The sequence below is a fragment of the Manis pentadactyla genome, chromosome 14 (genome assembly GCF_030020395.1).
Source record: "Manis pentadactyla isolate mManPen7 chromosome 14, mManPen7.hap1, whole genome shotgun sequence".
In the NCBI taxonomy this organism is placed as follows: Eukaryota; Metazoa; Chordata; class Mammalia; order Pholidota; family Manidae; genus Manis; species Manis pentadactyla.
The window spans coordinates 15,705,368-15,729,258 of NC_080032.1; the positions used below are offsets into that span (position 1 = coordinate 15,705,368).

The 23,891-nt window shown below is 49.1% G+C and overlaps 1 protein-coding gene across 2 annotated transcripts in view; it reads right to left on the bottom strand.

Annotated features, from left to right (window-relative positions):
• Positions 1–2,236: 2,236 nt before the first annotated feature.
• Positions 2,237–23,891, bottom strand: part of SRRM4 (serine/arginine repetitive matrix 4) — a 144,822-nt gene continuing 123,167 nt past the window's right edge. The window contains exons 9-14 of one of the 2 annotated variants that reach the window (XR_005033343.2): positions 16,266–16,570; positions 11,964–12,164; positions 10,667–10,777; positions 9,957–10,097; positions 6,368–8,379; positions 2,237–6,293 (exon numbers count right to left, since the gene is read on the bottom strand). Coding sequence is in view for 1 of the 2 variants with exons in the window: in XM_036929428.2 (XP_036785323.1) it covers positions 8,097–8,379; positions 9,957–10,097; positions 10,667–10,777; positions 11,964–12,164; positions 16,266–16,570 (1,041 nt within the window). In the remaining variant the exon portion in view is untranslated. Of the gene's footprint in view, positions 8,380–9,956; positions 10,098–10,666; positions 10,778–11,963; positions 12,165–16,265; positions 16,571–23,891 lie in introns of both variants that reach the window. The other variant, XM_036929428.2, reaches the window with a different exon arrangement.

Genomic DNA, 23,891 nt, shown 5'->3' on the forward strand with positions numbered 1-23,891 from the left:
GTGTGTGGGACTGTAGACCGTAGTTGGTTTTAAGGTATAGCCAGGGTTGAGAACCACTGGCCTAAGCCAGCCTCTGTTAACAGGTGGAGTAACCATGACCCAGAGAGGGGCTTGACTTGATTGTGTCACCCAGCAAACCAGGGACAGAACTCTTGGCCCCTGCCTCTTGAGAGGTTTCATTTTCTGGTATTTCCCCTCCTCCCTGCCTGTCAGATTTCCTTCACCCGGTGGGCATGGTGTGCGTGTCCCTGGGGCCGCAGAAGGTAAGGGTGTCAGGGCATGCTGTCTCCACTCCATCCCTGGGCAGCTGCCAGTCTGACTCCCTCCATCCGGAAGCAGGTCTGCTCCCCTCCCAGCCACCCCCTAACCCCAGTCTGGGAGGGGGCGAGGCTCCTGCCTGGACAACGGCTGGAAGGACACGCCCATTCCTATGACTGGGAGCCTGAGCAGGAGAAAGAAGGGCACGGTCTCCCCCACGAGTCGGTGAGGGGTGGCTGGCATCACAGAGACCACCTCTTAACAGCTATGTTTTCCAGCAAAAGTCATCAGGGGCCCGTATGGAGGGCTAGCTCCGAGCTGATGGGATGCGCACCTCCGGAGGCAAAGGGTGCAGCAGAATGGCCCTGGAGCGCACAGACCTAGTTCAAATACCCACTACCTACATGGTCCTCCCTCTGGGAGCCTCAACTCTCTCCCCTGTCAAATGGGGCTAAATGGGGTTTTTAGAAAAATGAAAGGAGTTAATGCATGAAAGAGCTTGGCACATGATCATTGATCCGTAAATGGTAATTATGATTATTACAGTATTTTTATTAGTATTGTTTAGTGATGAAGCTGCAGAAGAGGACACCGGTGGTTGCCTTGCCCAAACCTGTTTGGGAAGAAAGAAATCAGTGCGTGGTGACCGCGGCAGTGGGTAGCAATGGATTTATCCAGGAAGGTTATCCCATCCAGATGATTTGGAAGGGAGATTTCCAGAGAGGCGATGGGGGTAACCCATTTTGTTTGCTCTTTCTCCCCTGATAACCTACTCAGGTGTAGATAAGGGGCTGAAACAACCTCCCAGTACCCCTGGGGTGCGAGTGAGGGTGGGCCTGAGGTACCTCCTCCTGACTAGCTCTGGGGATGATAGATATTATCTGTGTGTGAGTGTATATAACCTTTTTGACAACATAGTGTTTGAAAAAAGAAGTGAGGGACATTTTAAAACTGAGATTTATCTAAAAATGCAGGTTCTCTTGAGCAATTGGGAGATCTGGCAATTCTGAGCTGAGCTATCTGAACCTGGGCCTGGCTGCGGATATGGGCCCCCCACTGCCAATGGCCCTAACCCCCTCCACTCCCCTCACCTGCTTGCCCTGTGGCTATTCTCAGCCCCTGTTCTCTAGGACAAGAAACTTTGAAGTTGGACACTGGGAATATTTCCAGAGTCTTCTGCAAGGCCTTGCAGGAACACTGTTCCAAACTAGCTACTTTGGGCTCTCTTCATGGGCCTGGCTTCCATAGTTCGGTCTCAGTTTAGGAAACAGTAGTCAAGCTCACTAACATTCATTGAGTGCTTCCCACACACTGAACTTTGCATTTTTTAGAGCCACCGTTCCGTTAGTTCCCACAGCAGCCCAGGGAGTAGCTCTTGCTGTCCCCATTTTACAGATGAATAAACCAAGCCCTGGCAAGGTACTATCCTTGCTCCACGCCCCATAGCTAGTAATGGCAGGGCCTGGATTAGAAGCCAGGATTTTGGACTCCCGCGTCTGTGCCCTACACTGAATTTCCTTCTGACCATCAGGGCCTCAGAGAAAAACAACTCCACCAAATGGTTATTCTTTGCATAACCTGAAGTGCTGTGGAGCAGAACAGTGACTAGGCTGGGGTCTGGAGTCAGCCTGCCTGGATCCTGTCATCAACTCCGTGGCCTTGCACAGGTGACTGCTTTTCAGGGCCTCAATTTCCTTCTTCGTGGGAACAAGAGCCTAATGCTTACCTCACAGGGTTATGGTGAAGGCTAAGACAATGCATGCACAATGCTTAGGAAAAGGCTTCCTAAGGCACTCCATAGATGCTACTGATATGTGTGTAAAACCAAATGCCTACAGGTTTCTTTTGAAGATATGAGAAATGAGCTGAGCAACATCCCAGTGTGTGGCACGCAGCAGGAGCTGATTAGGTATTGTGTTTCTGTCTCCCCATTGCCCTCCCCCGCTCCGCCTCTGCTTCTGGGCACCGCATATAGACAGAAGATGCTCGGCTACGTATGAGAACACCATACCATGGGACCTTTTATTAGAACAGAGACATGTTTCATATAGGCTGAAAAACCAGAAACCCTGGGAAGATTATGCTTAGCTGTGAACACCAGAAATCAAACAAGCCATGGTGGCCGTGTCACCGGGTAGAGGACAGAGCCCCAGGATGGTGGAGGACACACAGACACACTTCCCCCCTCTGATGTGGGTGTTCCGGGCAGGGGCTGGTCACTCGGGTTGAGCTGGGCTGGTAGTGGGTCCCCTGATTTGGGGTTTTCCAGATGGGAATTCCAGCCCCCCTGATGTGGAGAAATGGCCTTGGGGTACACCAAGACCCCTAGTTGATGTGGTGTATTCTGCTAGGTCCTTGGCCAGTGACTGCTGGAGGAAACAGCTGAGGATTGGGAGAGAAAAAATACAGCACAAAGAGAAGTCCTCACAGCACAGGCCTGGCAAAGCTACCAACAGAGTATGGAGCATGGAGTCAGGCAGATCTGAGCTCAGGGGAGTTCAGGCATGTCAGTTCCCTCTTCCAGAGCCTCAGTTTCTCATCTGAAAAATGGTCATCTGACTTACGTCACTGGCTTGACAGTTGTACAAAACATGGCCTGATGCCATCCTGGTCTCCCCTTTGATGACTCTGGACAGCTGGGCTTGGAGACAAGTTCAAGCTGACCTAGAGGGCTTTAACCCAGGCCACAGGAGTTATCAGGTGACAGCACCTGGAGGCCTCCCGCATCTGACTGCAAGACTCAGCTACTGCGACCTCACCCTGCAAACGAACGCCGTGCCCTGCTTTTCTAGTCCTTTCTTAGGAGACACCCTTCCACCTACAGTCAGAGACACAGGGACCATGTATCTGACAGCTTGGAGCTCACGGCATCAGTTAGAACCCTGTCCCACCACCCTGCCAAGAGCACTTGGGCCAAATTCCATTTTACAGATGATAAAACCGAGGCCTGGGACCCACTCTATTTCATCCGGACACACACACACAGGCAAGAGAACCACAAAGGAATGTTATTCTGGTCTCTTTGGCTCAGCTTGTTAGAAGATGAGGCATAAGTTTTCTCGGCCAGAGAAGAGGGAGTATGCTATTCTTTCCCTTTCTTTCTTGCTTTTCAAGGAGTTGTGACTTTTTAATAGAAGTTGGTTCATGCACAGGCATTTTATTCCTCAATTAATTTCCATCAAAATGAGGTTTTCCTGGAGATAATCGGTGTTTTAGTTCCATTCGAGCTTAATTTGTATGACTGAAGCCTCCGTTTCTGCCAATTCCAATTTGCGGGGCAATTCTGGCGCTCATTACCTGTGACAGTGTAGACGGCCCACACCCGGTGCTGCAAGATGGGCCAATTGCCAGTAACCATTTAGGGGAAGAGGAGTTCCCTCGCCTCTCCCAATACCACTCCATAAATAGGAAATACATTATTAAATAAGCCATGTTCTGATGAGGGGCCCCCATCATGGTATTTACAATGCAAACAACAACTCAAAAAAGCCCTCGATAAACAAAAAACCCAAGACAACAGCCACAGACAGAGGGGAAAGACACCTCTATCAGTACCACTGGCTCATGGGTGCAAAGTGAGAAGGAAGGGACTGCAGTAAAGCACTGCTGGATGACACGCTGTAGCTAACGTATGTTCCTCGGCTGGACTCAGTTGGCCAATGGAGGAGGGGGTGTGTTTTGAGGAGTTCCGCTTTGGTTTGGTTTTGAATGAGACAAAAGTTTCTATTTAGCGAGAGGGGAAAGCGAGCAAGACCCAGGCACATGAGACTACTTTGAGTATTTGTGGAGGAGAATGCAGCAGAAGAAAAGATGGAAGTAGGACTTGAGAAAAATAAAATGTGCCTTTGCGCCTTCGGGAGCATCCCCATCTTGACTTGTCAAGCAGAGCCTTCTGGGAAAGCGATTAGGTCTGAACAAATGCAGTGATGTGGACTTACTGAGATGAGACCCTGTGTCTTTCAAACATTGTAGCTTTGCTTCTAAAGACAGACTTTCCTTGGAAGAAGGAAAGAAATAGACAGGAATCCAATCATACCTCAAGGAACTAGAATGGTCCTGGTTGGGGGCTTGGAATTGGTAACTTTTCTTAACTAACTGGAGGGAATTCACATGTTGCTTTTAGGTTTTACCCTTATAACCAAAGATTCCCTGTCTGACAGTGTTTTCCTTCCCCTTGTAAGGCTTGGTGAATGTTGTCTGTGGAGAACCTTCCTGGCCTCAGGTCAACTTTTTGGCTTACCTCTCAAAAATTCTTGTATTTCTCAAATATGGGAACTCTGACCCTGAGGAAGGGAGTGATCTGCTCAAGTTCACTCATCCTGTGTGTAATCTGTAGCAGGAAGGCTGAAGGCTGCTGAGGCTGCTTGACCTAAAGCCACATCACCCTCCCATTTTTGAGGTTATCAGTGCTCCAACAAGAGTTTTCTTTCATTTTTGGATAGAAAATAAAAGGAAATGTAGAGGAAAGTAGGGAAACATACCCAGTGAGAGGGAGGCACAGAAATTTCCCCCACCCAGGAGGCATTTAAACGTCCTTCCTGCAAGCCTTCCCCAGGCGAGGGTTAGAGCAGGGTGAGGTCATTTTGCTAGGGAAACAACCAGGGATGCTGCAAAAGTTTCACCAAACCCAAAGCTGGACCAGGCAAGTTAGCAATTTCAAGGCAGGAAACAGTGACTTTGGAAAGGGTGGGAACCTCTCCAGAGAGCAGCCAGAAGATGCTGCCAGTTAGTCAGAGAGGCAGGACTGGTGAAGGTCTCTGGATCCTGGCTCCCAGTATGGGATCTGAAATGACCTTCTTGGGGAAACCTCTGGCTGCACCTTCCCTCCTTCCTCCCCCTAATTTCAGAAATAGCTTTATGCTTTCCCTTGATGGCATAGTGAGAGGTCACAGAAAAAGGCTTATGCTTTGGGGTCTCTGTTCCTCTCCCAGGATGGCCGGTGCCTCTTCACAAGGCAGTGCGCATCCAGGGCAGAAGGACCAGAGCAGTCTGGAAGCCTCAGGGCAGGGGCAGAAATGAGCTACACTGGAGTCTGAAGTATGGGTGATTTACATGAAACCAACTAGATATGCTCAGAAAAGCAAGGGGGCGATCTGGCCCCACTGGTAGGAGCGCTGGAATGAGTGTAAGATCAAGATGAGCATTTTCTCTTCCCTCAGCTCTGTTCCTGCCTCCCTCTCACCTTGTCAACTCCAAGGACCATCCCAGTGTTAAACCAGTCATCTTGACCACCACGGCTCCCCAAACTCAAGGCAGCTACTTCAATAAGTATGAACTGAAGCCTCATCAGTACCCAAGAGATAGCAAATTTGTCTCCCATGGGGGAACTCTCTAAAGCACTCTGACCAGTGACTCCCACTCTCTTCGTTACATGCTAACCTTAAACTTCAACGCCTGAAGAAGCCGTGACTCCACTGCGTCAATTTTGCGCCTTAGCTCATGAGCCTCCTGGCTTATTTTCATCTTTCTCATACCTCAGTGAGGATGCTGGTGGGCAGGGGGCTGGGGCGCAGGCCTGAACCTCGCTGACACTGGGCCGAGGAATGAACCTGGGGCCTGACGTCTTCCAGGCCCACTCCGGGATGTTTGGGGTTGGACGTGTGTGGGGTCTCGCCTTCAGGAAAAAGACCAACATCCCCACCCACACAACCAGCCTCTCAAATTCCATCCATAGAGACACAAAGTAAAAAAGAGATACACAAAAATAATTTACCAGTCCCCCCCACCACAAACACACATACAAACACGCACACATACAACCAACCTCCCCATATAAATAAATAAATAGTTGAATACTGCTAATGGCAACAGAGAGATAAAGAAGTCATAGCATAAATAAATAAATAAACATAAATAAATACAATAAATAAAAGGTTTGCTAGGAGCCCCAGGTAGAATGGTCCCCTACAGGTGTCTGAAGGCAGGTGGAGCTGGGGCTTCCCCGGGGCCCCTCACTGCTGTCCTGCTAAGGAGGTTTCGTGGCTCTGGCAAAGCCTCTGTCTCGGTGAGGGGAGACTGGAGTCCAGTACGGGTTCCTGGTGGGGGGGAAGAGGGTTATTTACAGTTGCTGTACATGCCCTCCCAGGGCACCTGCCCCTGGCCCAAGCACCTGCCATCCGGCCCCCTGCAGTGGCTGCACTGGCATCAGTAGTGTTGGTGGGCGGGGTCTAGGTCTGGGCCAGAGGGCACCACAGCACGTCTGGCACTGCTGCCTGGGGCCGCCTCACTCTGTGCTCCTGGTGGAGGAAGGATTTGTGGGGTGGTGGCAAGGCAGTTTCTGGCCCCACAGGCTGATGTAATAGGAAAGATTGGCAGGGGGTCACTGCTTCCAAAAGAATGGTGTTTTTTTCCCCCTAGGGTGTGAAGGGTAAGGAACACTTGCTCCCTTACTTCCCCAGTATCCAGTGTCCAGAGCCGGGACCCATGTCCCCTTGCTCTCTCCCTCCATGCCCCGTTGCTACCACAGACTTGAAACTCACCCCTAAGGCTCCGGAAAGCTAGTCAGCTGGTGAGGGGGATGCCCAAGAGTTTATTTTAAGGATCCTCTCCCTACGCCCCTGTTCTCAGAGCCTTCCATGGATGAAGCAGCTGATGGCATTTCTGTGCCAGAGATCAGCTTACCCACACTACCCATCCTGGGCAGCGGGAAGTGGGGTGGGAGCAGAAATGAATGTGGGGCTTTCCCAAGCTGACGAGAAACCTCAGAAGCCAGCAGGAACCCAAGCTATGGAGTGTCCAAGCCCTTCTTCCCCCAGACTCTCTGGATTTGGGTCTTTCCCCCAAACCTGTGTTGCTATGGTGTCCCATCCTGGCAAAATTCCTGAGAGGCAAAGGGGGCAGCTTAGGCTGGGGGCGAGGGGCAGGGCTCCGCCACACTGGGAAGGATCCAGGGCGTGGCGGTCCAGGCAGTGGGGAGGGGGCAGGCGGGCGCCAACCGGAGGCTAAGGTCAGACTGGCTGGCGCTGGGGACTGGCAGCTGGCCATGACACTGGGAATGTTCAGCAGATGGTCCCGTGGAATTAAGTTGGTGCCAGCTAGCGGGGCTGAGGCAAATTTGGGAAGTGGGGCTGTAGACCAAGCTGTCCCAACTGTTCACTGTGTCCTTCCTCAGTGAGGATGCAGGTTCCCTGGTAAGCTGTGTGGTGTCCTCTCCATTGCTAGAACCCACCGGGCTCCTTTTCCTGACCACGCTGAGATACTGGGAGCAGAACAACCAGAGAACCTGTCTCCTGACACCTCCTACCAACTGAAATGTCCATGTCCCCTACTCACATATGTTCCCTTTTATAGGACCCCATAGCCTTTCAGCCTTTGCTCTGACCTGTTTGGGAAGATGAAAGGTTGGGTCCCCTCTCCCAGGCCTGAACTGCTCCTGGTCTCCCTTCATCTCTCCCAACGCCCACAGGCGTCCATATGGATGCAGCCATGAGATTGAATGAGGGCAGGTGCAATGAATCACCACTTCTATGTGCATCCTGTGAGCAGTGTCTTAGCAGAACTGTCTCTATATTTTCCTGGCCAGGCCCAAACTTTTGAGTCATGGACCCATTGCTTCTTGCAAAACCTTGAGGTGTTTTGTGCCAAGAGAGGATGGTTCTCTCCATCTGCCCAGGCCTGAATTGAGCCCCAGGGCGGTGTTGGTGCAGGCTCCTAGCAGCTCAACATAGAGGCTGGATCCCCCTACCCTCTTTTCCTCCTCCCCAGGAGAGCAGGAAGGACAGGGTCCAGGAACCCTCAGTGTCTGTCACCAAGGAGAAGGCAGGGTGGGCAGGGAGGGGGGAGGCTGGCAGAGTGAAAGGGGCCCCCAAGGGGCAGTTGGCTCAAGGGAGGGCCCTTGCTTAGCGCCTGGTGCTGGAGTAGCTGTCTGCTGAGCTGTAGCTGCGGCTCTGGCTCCGGCTGCGGCTCCGGGAGCCCAGGCTGGGGCTGCGGGAGCTGGAGCTGCAGCTCGTGCGGGTCGGGCTTCGGCTCCGGCTGCGCGTGCGGCTGTGGCTCCGGCTGCGGCTCCGGGAGTAGCTGCGGCTGGCGGACCGGCTACTGCTGCTGTACCAGGAGGAGGGGCTGCTGAGGCTGCTGGACGAAGAGGGGCTGGGCCGGTAGTAGGGGATGGGGCGCTTCCGGGCACTGCAGAGACCAGAGAGAGCGCGTGAGCGCCAGGCTCCTGCCAGCCCCGTCCGGAGGGTAAGCAGGAGCCTTCCATTTCCCAGTCTCTTAGGAAAAATACTCTCTTCACAATTCTCTTGCAGTCCTGAGAACACCAAGGGGATAGTCTCAGACTAGAGCTGCTGTCTTAAAAATAATAATCTCACTTTGCTGATCATAGAATCTCCATCTAAACTTTAATCGTAGTTTTGTTTTGCTATTTTTACTTTTACTAGAACTTTCTATTTATGTCAAGAGAAGCTGATTTTCCATTCACTGTAGGGTATGGCAGTATTTTCCCTTTGAAATAAATATATGGACCTCTAAAAAAGGGCATATTTATTTAAAGAAAACTAAGTAAAAAATAGTACACTTATTAAGCAGACAAGGCAAAAATGGTAAGATGCTGCTCTCTTTATGCCACTCTCTTTATCTCAGGCTTCCTTCCTCAAAGTTGACCCAAGGACACCTTTCTTCAAAGCAGTGGGTGTAGGAGTTGCTTCCTGTGTGCCAGGGCGTCTGTGGGATATTTGAGGTGACATCATCACCCCATCTTCTTGTTTGGGGTGCAAGTTTTTTCTTCCTCCAGCTGATCCCCAGGGAGGACCCCCCTCTCCTGTGGGTGTTTGGATAGAATGGCTGACTCTAGAAGGGCCAGGGGAAAAGAGCCAATTTTAGGGCAGCCATTCTCCCAGCTTTCAAGGCCTGAGAAATTTCTGTCACTGAGACCTCGGGCTTCTCTTCTAGGGCTTTTCTCTTGAGACCTTCCCTGTTACAGGACACCTTATCCACCTATTCTGACCATTGGATACATATTAAAAGCACACAGAGGGGTCAGGTGTTCTGCATTTAAGTTTACCAAGTGCATTCACATCTCTCTGCCACCCTTTCATTTCACCCTCATGATAACTCCTAGGAGTTATTTCCTCCAGTATTTCGTGGGTGAGAACTAAGGCTCGCTCTAAGAGGTGAAGAAACTTTCCCAGCTCACCTGCAAAGTGGCAAAGCAAGGACTGGACTCTAAATCCAGTGCACTTCCCTTACCACCAGGTACCTAAGTTCCTTTGGCCCCTAAATCCTGCTTGCCCTCTCCATGCCTGGTTCAGGGTATAACAATTACATATGGATCTATCAGCTTGGCATCTGGGGCTAAGGGTGCAGGTCTGTCTCCACTGCCCAGGGAAAGGCCCTACCCCATTGCTTTGGCCTCCCAATCAATCCCTGGCCTGACCTCCCTCCCTTCCCCAGCTCCTACTTTCCAGTCCGCAGGTGCCTGCCACGTCCCATAAACCACCGGATTCCATAGGGTGGCCCCACCCCTTTCCCAGGCTCCCCACCTAGCCCCGCCCTCTTCCTGCAGCCCTCCTTTTGGGGCCTGGGCCCCAACTTGGCTCCTAGGTTTAGAACCGAAACACAGGTTCAGTGTTTGGAGTTGGGCGGGAGGTTTCTGGGCTCCCACGATCCTGAAGGCCAGCTCCGAGCAAGCCTCGGGAGAGCCTGCGGCCCCCGCGGGTGGGAAGGGGGTGGGAGTGGGGACGAAGGCGGGCCCCCGGCCTCACCTGGTTATCCTCCGCGCCTCTAGGTGGCTCGGGGAGTCTCTCCGGCGCTTCCGCATGGGCGAGTAGGACCGGCGTCTCCGGCGCGCCCGCTCGCGCTCCCGCTGCTGCGAGTCCTTCTCACCGAATTTGGGGTCTCGCTCCCTGAAGGGGTGCGGGGAATTAACGGGGATCTGGGCCCGGCCGGGCTTTTCCCTGGGGGGCGTGCGGGGGAGGGGCGCTCACTTCCTCGCCTTCCCTGTGCCCGCCCCCGCCCCCCACCTGGGACAGGCTCGTGGGTCGGCCCGGGGAGGGCAGGAGGATGGAGTGGAGTCTGCGTGGCGAGCAGTGTGCGGTGGGGCCGGGCGTGCAGGGGTGTTAGCCTTGGACGGTGGGCATTACAGAGGTGCGGATGGGAGCGTCAGGTGGGTCCGGGGCGTAAGAAAGAACTGGGGGCTCTGACTGGGGATGAAGGCCGGGATGTGAATTGTGCGGCGTGGCCTACATTTGTTGGGGTGGGTACCTTAGGACACTAGGATAGACATGGGGCCTCAGTGCCACTCCAGGTAAGACAAAGGTAACGACAGGAATGCGGAGTCATCTCCCCCTACTTACACGGGCGGAATTGGGGACGCACCACCCACCGAGAAGCGCCTGGGGGCGGGGCTAGAGAGGCGGAGGTGCAGAAGGCCTGGCAGATGGGTGGGGCCAGGGCTTGGGGGCGGGGCGGGTACCTGCTCGGGCTGTAACGCGAGTAGCTGGGGCTGCGGCGGGAACGCGAGCTTCTGCTAGGCGGGCTCCTCTTGCCAGACTTGGAGGAATAGCTGGGAGAACGTGAGTAGGACCTGGAGGAGGGGAAACAGCCCCCGTGGAGCCTGCTGACACCCAGGTCTGTTTGGCTACCGAGTGCTCTTGATTTTTGCTAGACTACATTGTTGTGCAGACAATTACCCCTTCCCTTCTTCACTCTGCTAATGCCTCCTACTTTTAGAGAATTATATTGCCTTTTTTTTTTTCTACCAGTTTTCCAGGAACATATGTCTTGATTCTTACATCGCTAAAGTCAGATTTTCAAATAATTTTCATCTCATATATTCTGATTATGATCTACTAGCAGTGACTGCCAGGGTTGGGAGGGGTTATATGTGTTCAGTGGGAAAGAGTGCTGTCATGGATTAGCAAAGTCTACTATGGGCACAAGAATGGGTAGTGGGTACACTCTCATGCTTTACCTTTGCCAGCTTTCTCTCAAAGAAACACTAAAGTTTTCCTGCTATTCTTTTTATTTGAAAAGCCTTCTTATGACTTGTTATGATGTTCCTTTGTCCTTTCGTGCCTTCTTAGGTGATCATAATAACCATGCCCATTACACATTGCCCTGGGACTCCTTTTTTACATGCTGCTCACAGTGGTGTAAGGAGTGTAAACAAGGAAAAGCTCCTCCAAACAGTGCTCTGGGAGAGGGTCCAGCAATGGAAAAGTTGCTTTTGCCAACTTAATCTTTGGCGGTGCATTGAGAAACATTATACAAAAGAGTCAAGATGAAACATGCTTTTGGATATTTTAAAGGGATGTCAGGCATTTCTATCTACTACATCACATAGTGTCCCTTTTCTGTGGAGCCATATGAGTCATTTTTCTTACTTAAAAATCAGAAATAACTGCTTGTCCAAGTAATTTGAATTGGAATTCCAAGTTCAATTCTTTTATTTTTTTGTTAATAAAGTAACAGTAGAGCAATTTCCCTTTTTGCTTTTTCTGCCAGGGAGCTCAGAGTCACATTTGCAGCCTACCTTCATAACAACTATACAGAATAGTAGGATGTGCCTGTGGGACACAGCCTTTTTCTTGACTTCATTTTCTCTCCTAAGGTTAACAGACCCAAGTTCACCAGCTAGTAGTAATGGATAGAATGGGCATTCAAACTCAAAGTCTTTCTGACTCCACCATGGGCCAATGACCTCTCTAGCTACCCCAACTAGCTCCCTAAGGAGGAGACGGTGATGGAGCAAAGGTCAAAACGATACTCACCTTTTTCCGGAGGAAGTGGATCGGCTCCGGGTATACCTGGGGGAGGTCCTAGGATTGGGGGATCGGGAGGAGTGACTGGAAGAGCGGGTGCTGGCATAGGAGGAACTCCGGGAGCACCCTCTTGGGGAGCTCCGGGCTGTGGATGGGCCCAAACTGGACTTCTTTGCCTCGGCACACTCCAGACATGGCGACTGGAATCCTCTACGGGGTTGGAGGAGAATGTCTATTAGCATTGGCCTTCCTGCTGTCTGGGGGTGTTTCCAGCTGATACTTCTCTCCCTTTGCCTAGGCTATGGTGCTCTCAGAACTCCTTTCCCACCTTTCCCATCTTACCACCTCTGGAAAGACTTCCCAGGCCACAGATGTTAGAGGGGTCGAGAGAGAGTGGGATTCATACCACAGGGGGCACACTTGAGAGTGCTTTAGGACACTGGACATGAACCTAATAGTAAAAACATCATCTCAAATGGTGAAAGATTTGTTCCCTTTTAAATCTTTTTCAGTCCTGATTACAGTACCAAGAAAGCCCAGGTTGGGTACCAGTGGCTGTTAGCCATCACCCCAAAGAGAGAGAGCAGGCCTGGGGCTCAGAGCTCTGCGCAGGCAGCTATAACTAACTAGAATTAGATACACTATTGTAATCATATGCATTTTTTCAGGTGCCTTCTATTTAAGATGGTACCTATAGTTCTTATATATAGTTACCTTATATAAAAAAGTGAGCTTGTTAAAAGTAAGAGTACTTTTAACATAAAATGTATATGCTAAAAATAAAAAAGGTGACATGTAGTTGGTTTCAGTATGGGAAACTTTTGGTGTAGCCCATTTTGCAGATGGGGGAATTGAGTCCCAAAGAACAGTGGAGGCTTGTTGAAAATCACCCAACGGACAGGGTCCTGTCTTCTGTATTCCACCGTGCCTCAAGCCATGCTGGGCTCCTGTTAGGCTCCCAGTTAGGACATGTTCCTTTGCCTGGGCCAAGCGTCAAGTTCAAATCATGTTAATATGGTTTCAAGGCTCATCATGGCCCCACTCACCCCTGCGGTCTCAGCTCTAGGCACTTCCCTCTCTTGACTCCAGCCATTCCTCCTGGAATATCCCTGCTTCCTCCTTTGTCTACAGGCCTCAGAACATTCTCACTACCTGGAAACCTCTTCCCTCCGCTCTTTACCTAATTACTCCTTCTCATGGCTCAGGCTTTCATTTGACTGTATCTTTTCTAGAAAGGCTTCCTTGATGCCCTGTGAAGTCTGGTTGGGTGACCTCCAGTGTGTGACCCCAGCCCCAGTGCTTCCCCTGTCCCTGGATTGCCCACTTGATCTCATGATTGTCTCTTTCTCCCCTAGACACTGAACTGCTTTTGGGGCAGGACTCACGTCCCAGCACCTATGACAGAGCTGGACACGTATGTTCTAGGTCATTGATAAATAGCTGTGAAACAATCATTTTGAGCCTATTAGTGTCCTGGGTGCTTCACAAGCATAATCTCCTTTAGTCCAACCAACAACCGTAGGACGGTGGCACTATTATTATCTCCAATTTACAGAGAAGACTCAGAAGGGTAAGTCACTTGCTCAAGGCCACCCAGAGTCTCAAGCCCTGGTCTGTCCAGCTCCCAAGTTCTTGCCCCGCCGCCTGCCAGCCCCTTCCCTTCACTGTCTATGGTTCCCCTGATACAGAGACCAAGTCTCTTGATCTCAACCCCCTGCTCATAGCTGACATGACATAAACAGCCACTGATTTAAAGATCATTTGTATTTTAGAGTGAAAGGCTGGACTTAAATTATTTAATCTCGCTGTCCACATAGATCAAGTTAAGCAGGTAACTGCTAGAATCTGCTCAGGCCTTAGCTCCAGTTTTGGAAACAGATCTGTGTTTTAAACCCAACGCTGACTCTTAACTGAACAAGTTTCTTAACTACCCAGAGCCTCAGTTTTCCAGTCAGCCAAAAAAAGGGTTATAATAATACTCATCCCATGAAGGTTCTATTAGAAGGTAAGGAAGATTAGCCATGGCAAATGCCTGGCATGGTACCTAGCCTACAGTCAGGGCTGACAGCTACCAGCTGCTGTTATTATTGTTGCTCTTCTGTCTCCCTAAGCACACTGCGGTATATCAGTAGACACAGGCACCCTTCCCCCTGGGAACATCCCTACCTATTCTTGGGGACACTGATATTTGCTCTGACCCCACCCTGGCTCCCAGGCAAGCTTGGGTGTGAAATGAGGTCACGGATGCCCTGCGGCAGGCAAGCCAGAAGCTAGGTCTGCGTGTGGCTGCCAAGCTGTTTGTCCAGAGCTGAAGTGGGCTCTGTGTTGGAGACAGAGGGTGCTCTGTCCTTGAAGCTGTTGCCAGCTTCAGTGTTAAGGCTTTGGCTATGGCTCTGAAATCATGGCCTCTGAACAGAAGCAGACTCCCACCCCCAGGAGAAAGAAGACCCCTCTGCTGGTAAGGCAGAATGCAGCAGCAAGCCTTTCTTCACCCCTCCTGGATCTCTGCATCTGCTCCGTTAATCCCATGCTCCTAAGGAAAAGGACCATGTCATTTTTGTATCTCCGGCACTGAGCTGAGGAGCTGACATATATAGGAGGTGTCTGATAACCAGTTGAGGGATAAATAACTGAATAAATGGTACAGGGTAAGTGATCAGCAATTTTAGTAGCTATCATTGTAACATTTTCCTCAGTAGCATTTTGCTGTGATTTCTGGAGTGACAGAATAAGGGAGTGATGAAGTAATAGAATTACAACTGGCTCATAAGCAACTGCACGGAAGGGTTTCCCGCTGGAAAACTGCATCTCACAAGTGTGTTAAGATGGGCAAAAAAGTTGTGAAGTCTCAATGTTCTACAATATCTTGATTTCCTTTTACCTAAAATTGTCCTGTCCTGTGGGAGACGTGTGTATATATGTATACACACACACGAGGGGTATACGGGGATTCTCTGTACTTTGCGTATGTGCAACCTCCCCCACTATCAACATACCCCACCAGAATGGCATATATGTTACAATCAGTGAACTACAATGAACCACATCATTCCTACCCAGAGGAGTACATAGTTTATATTAAGGTTCTCTTAATACATGGCAGTGTGTGAACTCAGTAAGTTTTCACAAATGTATCATATGTGCCCACTATTGTAATATCACACAGAATAGTTTCACTGCCCTAAAAATCCTCTCTGCTCCACCTATTCCTTGTTTTCTACCCCAACCCCTGATAACCACTGATCTGTTTACTGTCCCCATAATTTTGACTTTAATGAAAATTGTCATTAAATTTTCTATGAAAATTTCATAGAATATCATATAGTTGGAGTCATATGGCCTGTAGCTTTTTCAGACTGGCTTATTTCACTCAGTAATATGCAAAATTTTCCTCCATGTCTTTTCATGGCTTGATATCCCATTGCCTTTTAGCACTGAGTAATATTCCATTGTGCAGATGTACAGTTTATTTAAAACATTCATCTACTGAAGGACATCTTGGTAACTTCCACATTTTGGCAATTATGAATAAAAAGCTGCTATAAAATCCATGAGCAAGTTTTTGCATTGATGTGAATTTGCAGTGCATTTGGGTAGATACTGTGGTATATTTTTAAATGACAGTGACTTAAAATGACTTAATGTTAGACTTTCTCCTGAGATTACTGGTAAAACTGACATCTGTATTTTTCCTTCCCAGCCCCCACTCCTCCTGATATCAGTCCCCTGGCTTTTCCTTCAGAGACCCAGATAGCCCCCAAGTTTAGTGTACGTGGGAAGATCCTATTCATTAGCCCCAATGGTGGCATGTGACACATTTTAGCCTAGAGCACAGCATCTCCTGAGCCAGAGAGATTGGTCCAAGGGTGGGCTAATAACCCAAGCTGGGGCAAACAGAGCCAGTGAGCACTTGCCCTAGTATTTTGCTGAAACTGGGAAAAAGAGGCATTCTCTTTCCATTCATTGTCTAAATCAATAGAATGTTAGCTGGTTGACATATCTGCCAATTTGAGACGGTCTGCTTGGAAGTGAAGCCAATAGAGTGGGAAGCAGAGCTGAGAGATGTAATGGGAAAGACAGATTCTCAATGATATAGTTTTGAGACCCTGGAGCCAGCTGTACCTGAAGCTGTTCTCCTTGGATTTTTTTTTTTTTTTTTTTTTTTTAGTAGGCCAATTTCAGATGAGTTTTCTCTTGCAAATAGAAGACTCCTGGGTCAGCAGGCTGGGATGGATACAGGGCTAGGGTAAGAGAAAGATGGTATATCTAAGCCTGGAATGCCCCCCACCCCCACAGCCCAGACGCACTGACCTTGATTCTCTCCCCCTGCTGGTGGGGGAGAGATTCTCCAAAGTGGTGCCCTTGTTCTGGGGTGAGGAGGTGGTGAAGGAGTTCCCTGAATCAGAGGTGTTGCCACAGTTGAGCTCCTGGCTCTTGTTTAGGCCCCCAACGGGGCTCCCCTTCTCCTGCCCCCGAGAGCTGGCTGAGCTGATTTGCGTGGAGGGTGGCGAGGAGGTGTCATTCCCTGAGTCGTACTCCTGGGAGCGTCCTCGGGGGGCGGTGAGCGGGCTGGCTGTTTTGGTAAAGAGGTCAGCAGCAGACCCCGACCCAGTGATCTGAAAGCAAAAACACCCGTTGGACACTGGCTGATCGCTGGGCCTGTGGGCTGCGTCTAAATAACCAAGAAATGTTTACCGTCATGATGCACTGTAACGAAAGGAAAGGGAGAGAGAGAGGAGAGGAAAGAAGAGACGCCAAAAAACAAAAGCACAAATTCCTGAGAGAATACCACAGAAAGGAGATATTGTTTTACCCCCTGCTAGGATAACTGGAAGATTTAGCTATCATGCAGAGAAAAAGCATGCGATCCAGATTAAACAAAAGAAAAAGGAAATCATACAGAATTTAATTTCTAATGAAATAACTCAAACAAAAGAGAAAACTTAATAGAAAGGGTGTGTGTGTGTAAACACCCTTAACCTAAAACAATAGTAAAAATAAAGGAAGGGGAAGGAGAAAAAAAGAAATGGGGCTGTGGGCCTGAAAACAATACTCTTGGAACTTAAAAAAGGAGGTAAAGCCAAAATTTTAAACTTCAACCAAATCTTCAAAGAATTTGACTTTTTTTTTTTTAAAGAAAAAGTTGCCTGAAGAGAACCCTAAACAAATATCACATGGGGAAAAGAAATGAAATAAAGACAAGAGTTGTTTTTTTTTTTTACTGTGAAGTCAAGGTCACAAAATGACATTTGAGTAGTTTTCAACTAAAGGGGAAAAGAAAGGGGGGGGACAAAAAAAATGGAAGTCAAATCGTCTGAAAACAAAACAAAAAAAGCTCTCTACAGATATCTGTGTGTGTCCTTTTCCCCCTGGAGAAGGTAGCTAAGGCTCTCGAGTGGCTTCTAATAAATTCTCTCATGTCTTTGCGGATTATATCCACTTACCAAGCAAGAACTCCTCCTTTAGTAGGTAGGTAAGGTGTAAGAGAAAGGGAAGAGCGGGCAACGTGAGTCCATCGTTAGAGTCGAAAATGACAAGAAAAAACACACACCTTTCTGTACATCCTCACACTTGGCCCTGATCTTCGAGTTTTGGTTTTTCAGTGTTCTTGACAGGTGAAGCATCAATTCTGTTTGGTTTTCTCACTAAGGGGACCTCAAGCCATCAACTACCCTCATCAGGCCCTTAATGCCCAGGGTGGATCAAACGCAAATGGAGGCTAGGGTTTACATCTGTCTGGGTGTCCAGCTTGGGGGGACACAGGGAGGGTGTGCTTGCAGCTTTCGGAGGGGCTTGCGGACTTGCTGTTGGGGTGACTGGGAATGAGGCAGGGTTCCCAGAATCCTGTTGGGGGCTGATCTAGGACAGATGAAAGCGTGAAGGAGGTGAAGAGAGCCAGCCCTGGGAAGGCAAGGATGTTTTGCAGCACAGCGGGTGGTTTCCCTTAAGTGTTCAGACCAGCCTCATGGCTGCCATGACAGCGGGTTCAATTCTGGCCCCTGCCAACAGTACCATGCTTCTTTAGCTACGGGCAAGAGGGATCCCTACCTTGGGCCTCTTCCAGTGATAACCACCCCCACTGGGCAAGAAATCTGTGGGGCCAAAAGGGCACTACCTGGAAACCACTTCCCCCGAGACCACTCTCTGGGTATCTGAGGTGGCAGAGTTCTGGTCTACAGATTTATCCTCCTGGGAAAGGCGGTGCTTCAAGTGTGCACACTGCTAGGTCCAAGGGTGGCTCTTTGGACAGAACTTGGATGTTCAGGCTGAGGTGTCCCCGTGCAGGTGTGGGAGGCCCATCAGGGGAGAAAGGGAGGGGCCGGGGCCTTGGGGCAGAGTCTCCCCACACCGCCGTGTTTTGGCCTGGCACTCTGAGGGGTCTGAGATTCTAAATTCAAATCTGACTTCCCAGATCATTTTAAAGGTACAATAGGAGACCATATGTGCCAAGATAGGAGAACATATTCACTTAAGTTTGCTGGCTTGATTTATAAACATTTTGACATACAGTATGTGGGCCTCCCTTTATACTCTTGCCCCAGCTCACAAATACGAGTGCAGGCCTCACCATCATGAGCCTGCTCCCCGCCCACTCCCACTTTATCCCATGCACCTCAGGCCTACAGGAAGGGGACTTCTGGGCTTTCATAAGAAACTATTTCTGTCTTCTCAGTAGCAGGTCATGAGGGTGTGACAGAGAGACACCAGAACTGTGAGAATAACAGAGTTCTCTGGTAGCTTAGGGTATCGGCTCCTGGACTGGGGAGACAAGACCTGCTTTGTGGATTCTCCCAGGAGGCTTTGCACACAGACAAGGGGATGGTCCAGCTTTACTAAGTTTTACCCAGTGCAGCTGCCACTGTATCTGCTTGCTGATATGGCTAGCTTCGCTTTGGTAAGAGGAACTTCAAAATAAGGTTGCCCGAGTGGAATTTTCTAGAGTGAGACTTCTTTCAAAAAAAATATGAAGGCCCTGTTTCCATCAGCTCCTCCTTTTTGTCTTCCCGTTTGCAGTTTGGGGGCCATGTCTTTCCTACCTCTGGAAGTTTAATGGCAGCTCATGTATTCTCAACACCTTTGTCAGGAATGAGAAAGCATCATACCAGGCAGCTGGACCCTGGGACCTGGGCTCTCAGGCTGGGGCTTGCTCCAAGGATGGGCTCGGAGAATCATTGCTTCATTAGTGAAATTTTGGTGTCCAGTGTATCCCAAGTGAATCAAGCAAGCCCTTCCTGGAAGGAATCAGGCTGGACGATAACTCAAGTGAAAAGGCTTGTGAGCATAATGGTTTCCACTGTCTCATGGCTTGCTACCTGGGTATTCTACGTTGGGCCTTTCTCTCCCAGGTACTTGTTCCCAGCCTTGACTACTAATTTCAAAGCATTTGCCCTGGTGCATCATGGGCCCCCATGGGCAAGGATTTCCAGAGTTGGAGGCCCCTCAGGGCTGGTGGAGATAGAAGGGGACTTTGTTCTCCTTCTCAGCCCTATACTCTGAGCTCACAAGAACATTTGAGAGTGTCTCCACCTGACTGTGACCATTATCCACATGTAATTTGCATGATTAGAACTGACAGCTCTCTAAGGTATCATGCTTTTCCATCATCACCAGAAAACAAAGATGAAGATACTACTGAAATGTTCTCATTGGGTTTACCTGAATATGCCAACTTCTCCTGCTTGTTTAAAAGTCCCATTTCTTTGGATGAATCTAAATTCTTTGACACGGATGACAATGTCCTTTACAACCTAGTCCGGAGTACTTCACAAATGTCACCTCTTCCACACACCCCCATAGTGGCCACCACAATATATACCAATTGATTAGAGTTTTCTTAGTTCTGCCACCACATCTTGCTCTCTCTACCCCAGGCCATTTGTACATGCCATTCCCTCTGCCTAGAACACTCTCATTACTCCATTTCACATGGCTAAAGTTATTCATCCTCCAGGTTACTTATCACCTCTACAAGGCCTTATCTGATTCCCCAGGCCAGGATAGGACACTCTCTACTTCATTCATTTGTTCAATCTCATATTCATTCACTCAAAAATGAGGGGCTTCTGTGTTCCATAGCACTCTTAGTAGGGTAACTGCTTGTTTTATTGCCTGACTCTCCATCTGGGTGGGAGCTTGTTGAAGGCAGAGACCACATATGACTGGCTCAATGTTGTCCCCAAGTACTCACCAGGGCGTGGCAGAGAATAAGTGCTCACTAAATCTTGCCAAATGAACAAACCTGCTCCATAGTCCCTTGGAGGCCTGAGCTCGGGAGACTGGGCCTATCCTGACTTAAGTCAAGGGTGGCGATGGCTGCAGATCAGGCCCTGGTGGGGTCCAACTGGGTGACTGCCAACTTTGGAAATCTGATGGCTTTTTAAGGAGGGACCTGGCCTTCATCATATCAAAATAGTTCTAGGAAACTAGCTGGGCCCTTGGCTGAAGGTTGGTGTCTTGAAACCAGCTCAGGGCTTGGGTGTGTGAGCTAGAGACAAGCTCTAGAATTGAGTTCTAGGTCCAGAATACCCTCTGCTCTTCCTCCCCCTCCTGCCTCTCCTCAGACCCAGGACCCTCAGAGAAAGCACCCAAGGGGCCATCTACAGGTTCTCACCAGGATAAGTTCCAGGCTAAAGTGAGCAGTTCCAGATCTGAGAAGCCTTCCAGATGAGACAACCTGTGCTGGATTCTCCTTTCTTTTCCACCCTCTGCTACTCCAGAAGTCAGATTAAAAGATGGACTGGGTCTGACCATGTGCAAGTAACAAGGCTGCCAACCCATTCAGTGACTCGGCAGATTATCCAAAAGTGCTCCTTCCTGGTCAGGAATTTAAAAAGGTACTCCCTCTGGCCAGACTAGTTAGAAAAAAGACACTCTTCCCTCTGGGCTGAAGCAGGTCTGTATCAGTATTCTTGGCTGGCTTGGTGAATGGAGGGCAGGTGGGGTTTAACTCCAAGGTCAGTCTCCCTTGTGCAGGGCCCGACCAGCATAACATAGCATCCCCAGCACGTACCAGATGTACAAATCTTCTCCCTCTATTTGACCTGCTTAAGGGATTACTTTGAGGGTCGGGGAAGAGGTGACCGCCTGAAGGTGTTCACTCCTGAAATCTGTTTGGTTTGTCTTTACAAGTCTTGATGGGCTCCGTCTGTATTTCCACACGATAGGAACATTGTAATAAACGCATAGGGACGTCTGGATAGTTTATGGTCTCTTAGCCCCAGACTCCTCTTTCTCCAGAGCTCTCTGTTATGCCCACACAAAGAGGAGGAATGATACATTAAGTGGGGCCAAAGGCAGAAAGTGTGTGTGTTGGTGGGTGGGTGGCAGCAATGATAACGCAAAGGAGATCTTCAAGTCATGGACATTGTGAGGGCAGACAACTGAGGCCTCAGGGCTCTTGCCTCTGCCAGCCTATCTCCAAGGTCTCCTTGCTAGCCAGATACTCACTCCAGCAGGTAGGACATAAATAGTTGCCCACTTGACATAATAGGACACCTCCCACTTGCTCCTCCCTGTCTCCTCATTTAGATAATGGCCTCTCAAAAATCATCTTTGAAGAGCTCTTCTTCACCTGATGGGAATTTCTCTTCCATGCACTTAATCTGCCCCTGTACCCCCAGCTTGGCTGCAAAATGGTGCTCAAGATACTCACAAGGAAGAGTTATCTCAGACTCATTACTGTCCGATAAAATGCCTTCACGGTACCTGAGACCCTAGTTTAAAACCTGGAACCCTCGTACCAGGGCTCTCTCCTTTGGTCCTTTCTCCGTATCACCCATGCCTTCCTTTCGCACCTTCACAGATGCTTGCCTTCGGTGTGTGGCATGAAAATGCAGCCCTTCTAAGATCTGCTCAATCACCAGGTAAAATATCACCAAGTAAAATAACACCTTTCTTAATATGGATTCTCCCAGAAACTGAGACAGGAATTGAATGCTCATAGTTTATTTGAAAGGGCAAGGAGTCCCTGTAGGGGAGTGGGGAAATGAGATCGGGGAGAGAAGCAGCCAATAAAAGATGCGCTATGAAACCAGCTACCGTGGTGGATGGCTGGTGGACACTCTGGGAGCCAGTCAGAGAAGTGGCTCCAGAGTTAAACCCAACCAAGGAGGGAGCTGGGCATTTATATACCAGTTCATCACCCCTCATGAGTTGAAGGCTGCATTAGGAGGTGTCAATTCTCTCATATGTCCAAACTGCACATGGCCAAGCAAAGTGGTCTTTGGGGGCCAGAGAACATCTTCTGGGAGCTGGAAGTTGGCCATGTGCCCAGAAGGGGGAGGATGGGGGGATATAAATGGCTAGCATCTGCTTCAACACCCCAAATCACCACTGGGAAATTGACAGGCCAAGTTATATTTCTTTAGCCCTCTTACTATTTTTGACAATAAATTTGAACTAACCGCCAACACTGTACGATGAGGCAGTTTCACCTAATGATCCCATTTCTAGTTTGTGCTAAAAAATAAGATCTGGCAGTACTGGGTCCACATTCCTGCTTGGTAATAGTCAGCTTGTGGGTATTACAGCTGCCCCTTTCAGATGGGGCATCAGCTGTCCTGGCATCAGACTCCACGGGGGTCCCTGTTGCTTGTATCTCTTAGCTGACTTGCCCTGAGACCCCCAAGTCAGTGACCCTCTGTGCTGAGAGTTTGCTGCTATCCTAACTGCCCTGAAAGTGACAGGAACACAATGCATCTTGTATGTTTCAGCTCACCCTTCCAGAACTATGAAATGGATTGCTTCATCTTCCCCATCACAACCCTTTCGATCCCTCTTGGCCTTTTGTCAACAAAAGGAACCAAGAGACCAGAGCCCTCAAGCCGTATACATATGCACACTCCACACACAGCTATTCTAATCCCTTCCCTTCTGGGTCAGGATTGCCAATCTCAGATTTTTTTTTTTAGGACAAATTGCATTTCACAAACTCATGACCATTTGGAGAAAGCGAACAAGTATTTCCATTTACTCCCTTAGTCTTCTCAAATGTGAAGCTCCAATTTTTTTTTTCTCTTTTGAACTCATAAGCTTGTTTCATCTCCTTGTTTCTTAATACACTCAGTGTTAACACTTGGGTTTTTCTAATAAGTAATTAAGGTCCCCGCACCACGAACCCCAGCTCCTGGAGTTTCACTGGGAGTCTCTCTGAGCCCTCCAGGGAAGCTGGCACTGTTATTTATTGTTTTTGTTTCAAATCATTATTTAATCAAGAATGGGGAAAAAAAGGCAACCTCTCACTTACACTCCAAAATTTAATTTCAGCTGAATTCTGAGATCAAGAGGCAGCACGGACTAATAGGTTACAAAAATACAATCAAGGAGAGAATTCCAATTAAACTGAACAAGTCCATTTACTGAGCTTCAAATGGCCCCATAGAGAGAGATAGCTATAAATTTTTTTCCCCTCCCTGCCATATGGGGGACTGGAAATTCTCCTGTGAATATAGAGCTTCGTGGCAGAGCTTTTAGCTAGGGGGTTCTGGTTATTCGTTTAAAAAAACATCCTTTTGTTTCACAAAGACATTAAGTTTATTTTCCTTGCCGTTGTTCATCTTCCTTTGTACACTAATTAGGAAGGCAACACAAGAATGGATTCATTGACCTGTTGGGAGTTCATCTGGGAGAAGCAGGGGATGGAGCAAGACTGCTGGGGATTGTGGGAAGATGACAAAGTCCTTCAGGGCTGGGGCGATCCCATGGGGCTGTGCACCGCAGTTGACCCTGGGTCCAGGTCGGTGGTGCGGCCTCTTTGTCTTTCACTCCAGCAGGAGGCTGATGGAGAAAGATGGCTTCAGCCTCACCAGTTCTCTGAAGCCCCTCTCGCTGGTCCCCAGTTCTCAAAAATCTCTGTTAGACAAAATTTTCGCCAGCCCAAATGGACACAAGAAAAATAGGTTCAAGGTAGTGAGGTTTTCATCTAGCTAAATTTTTTAA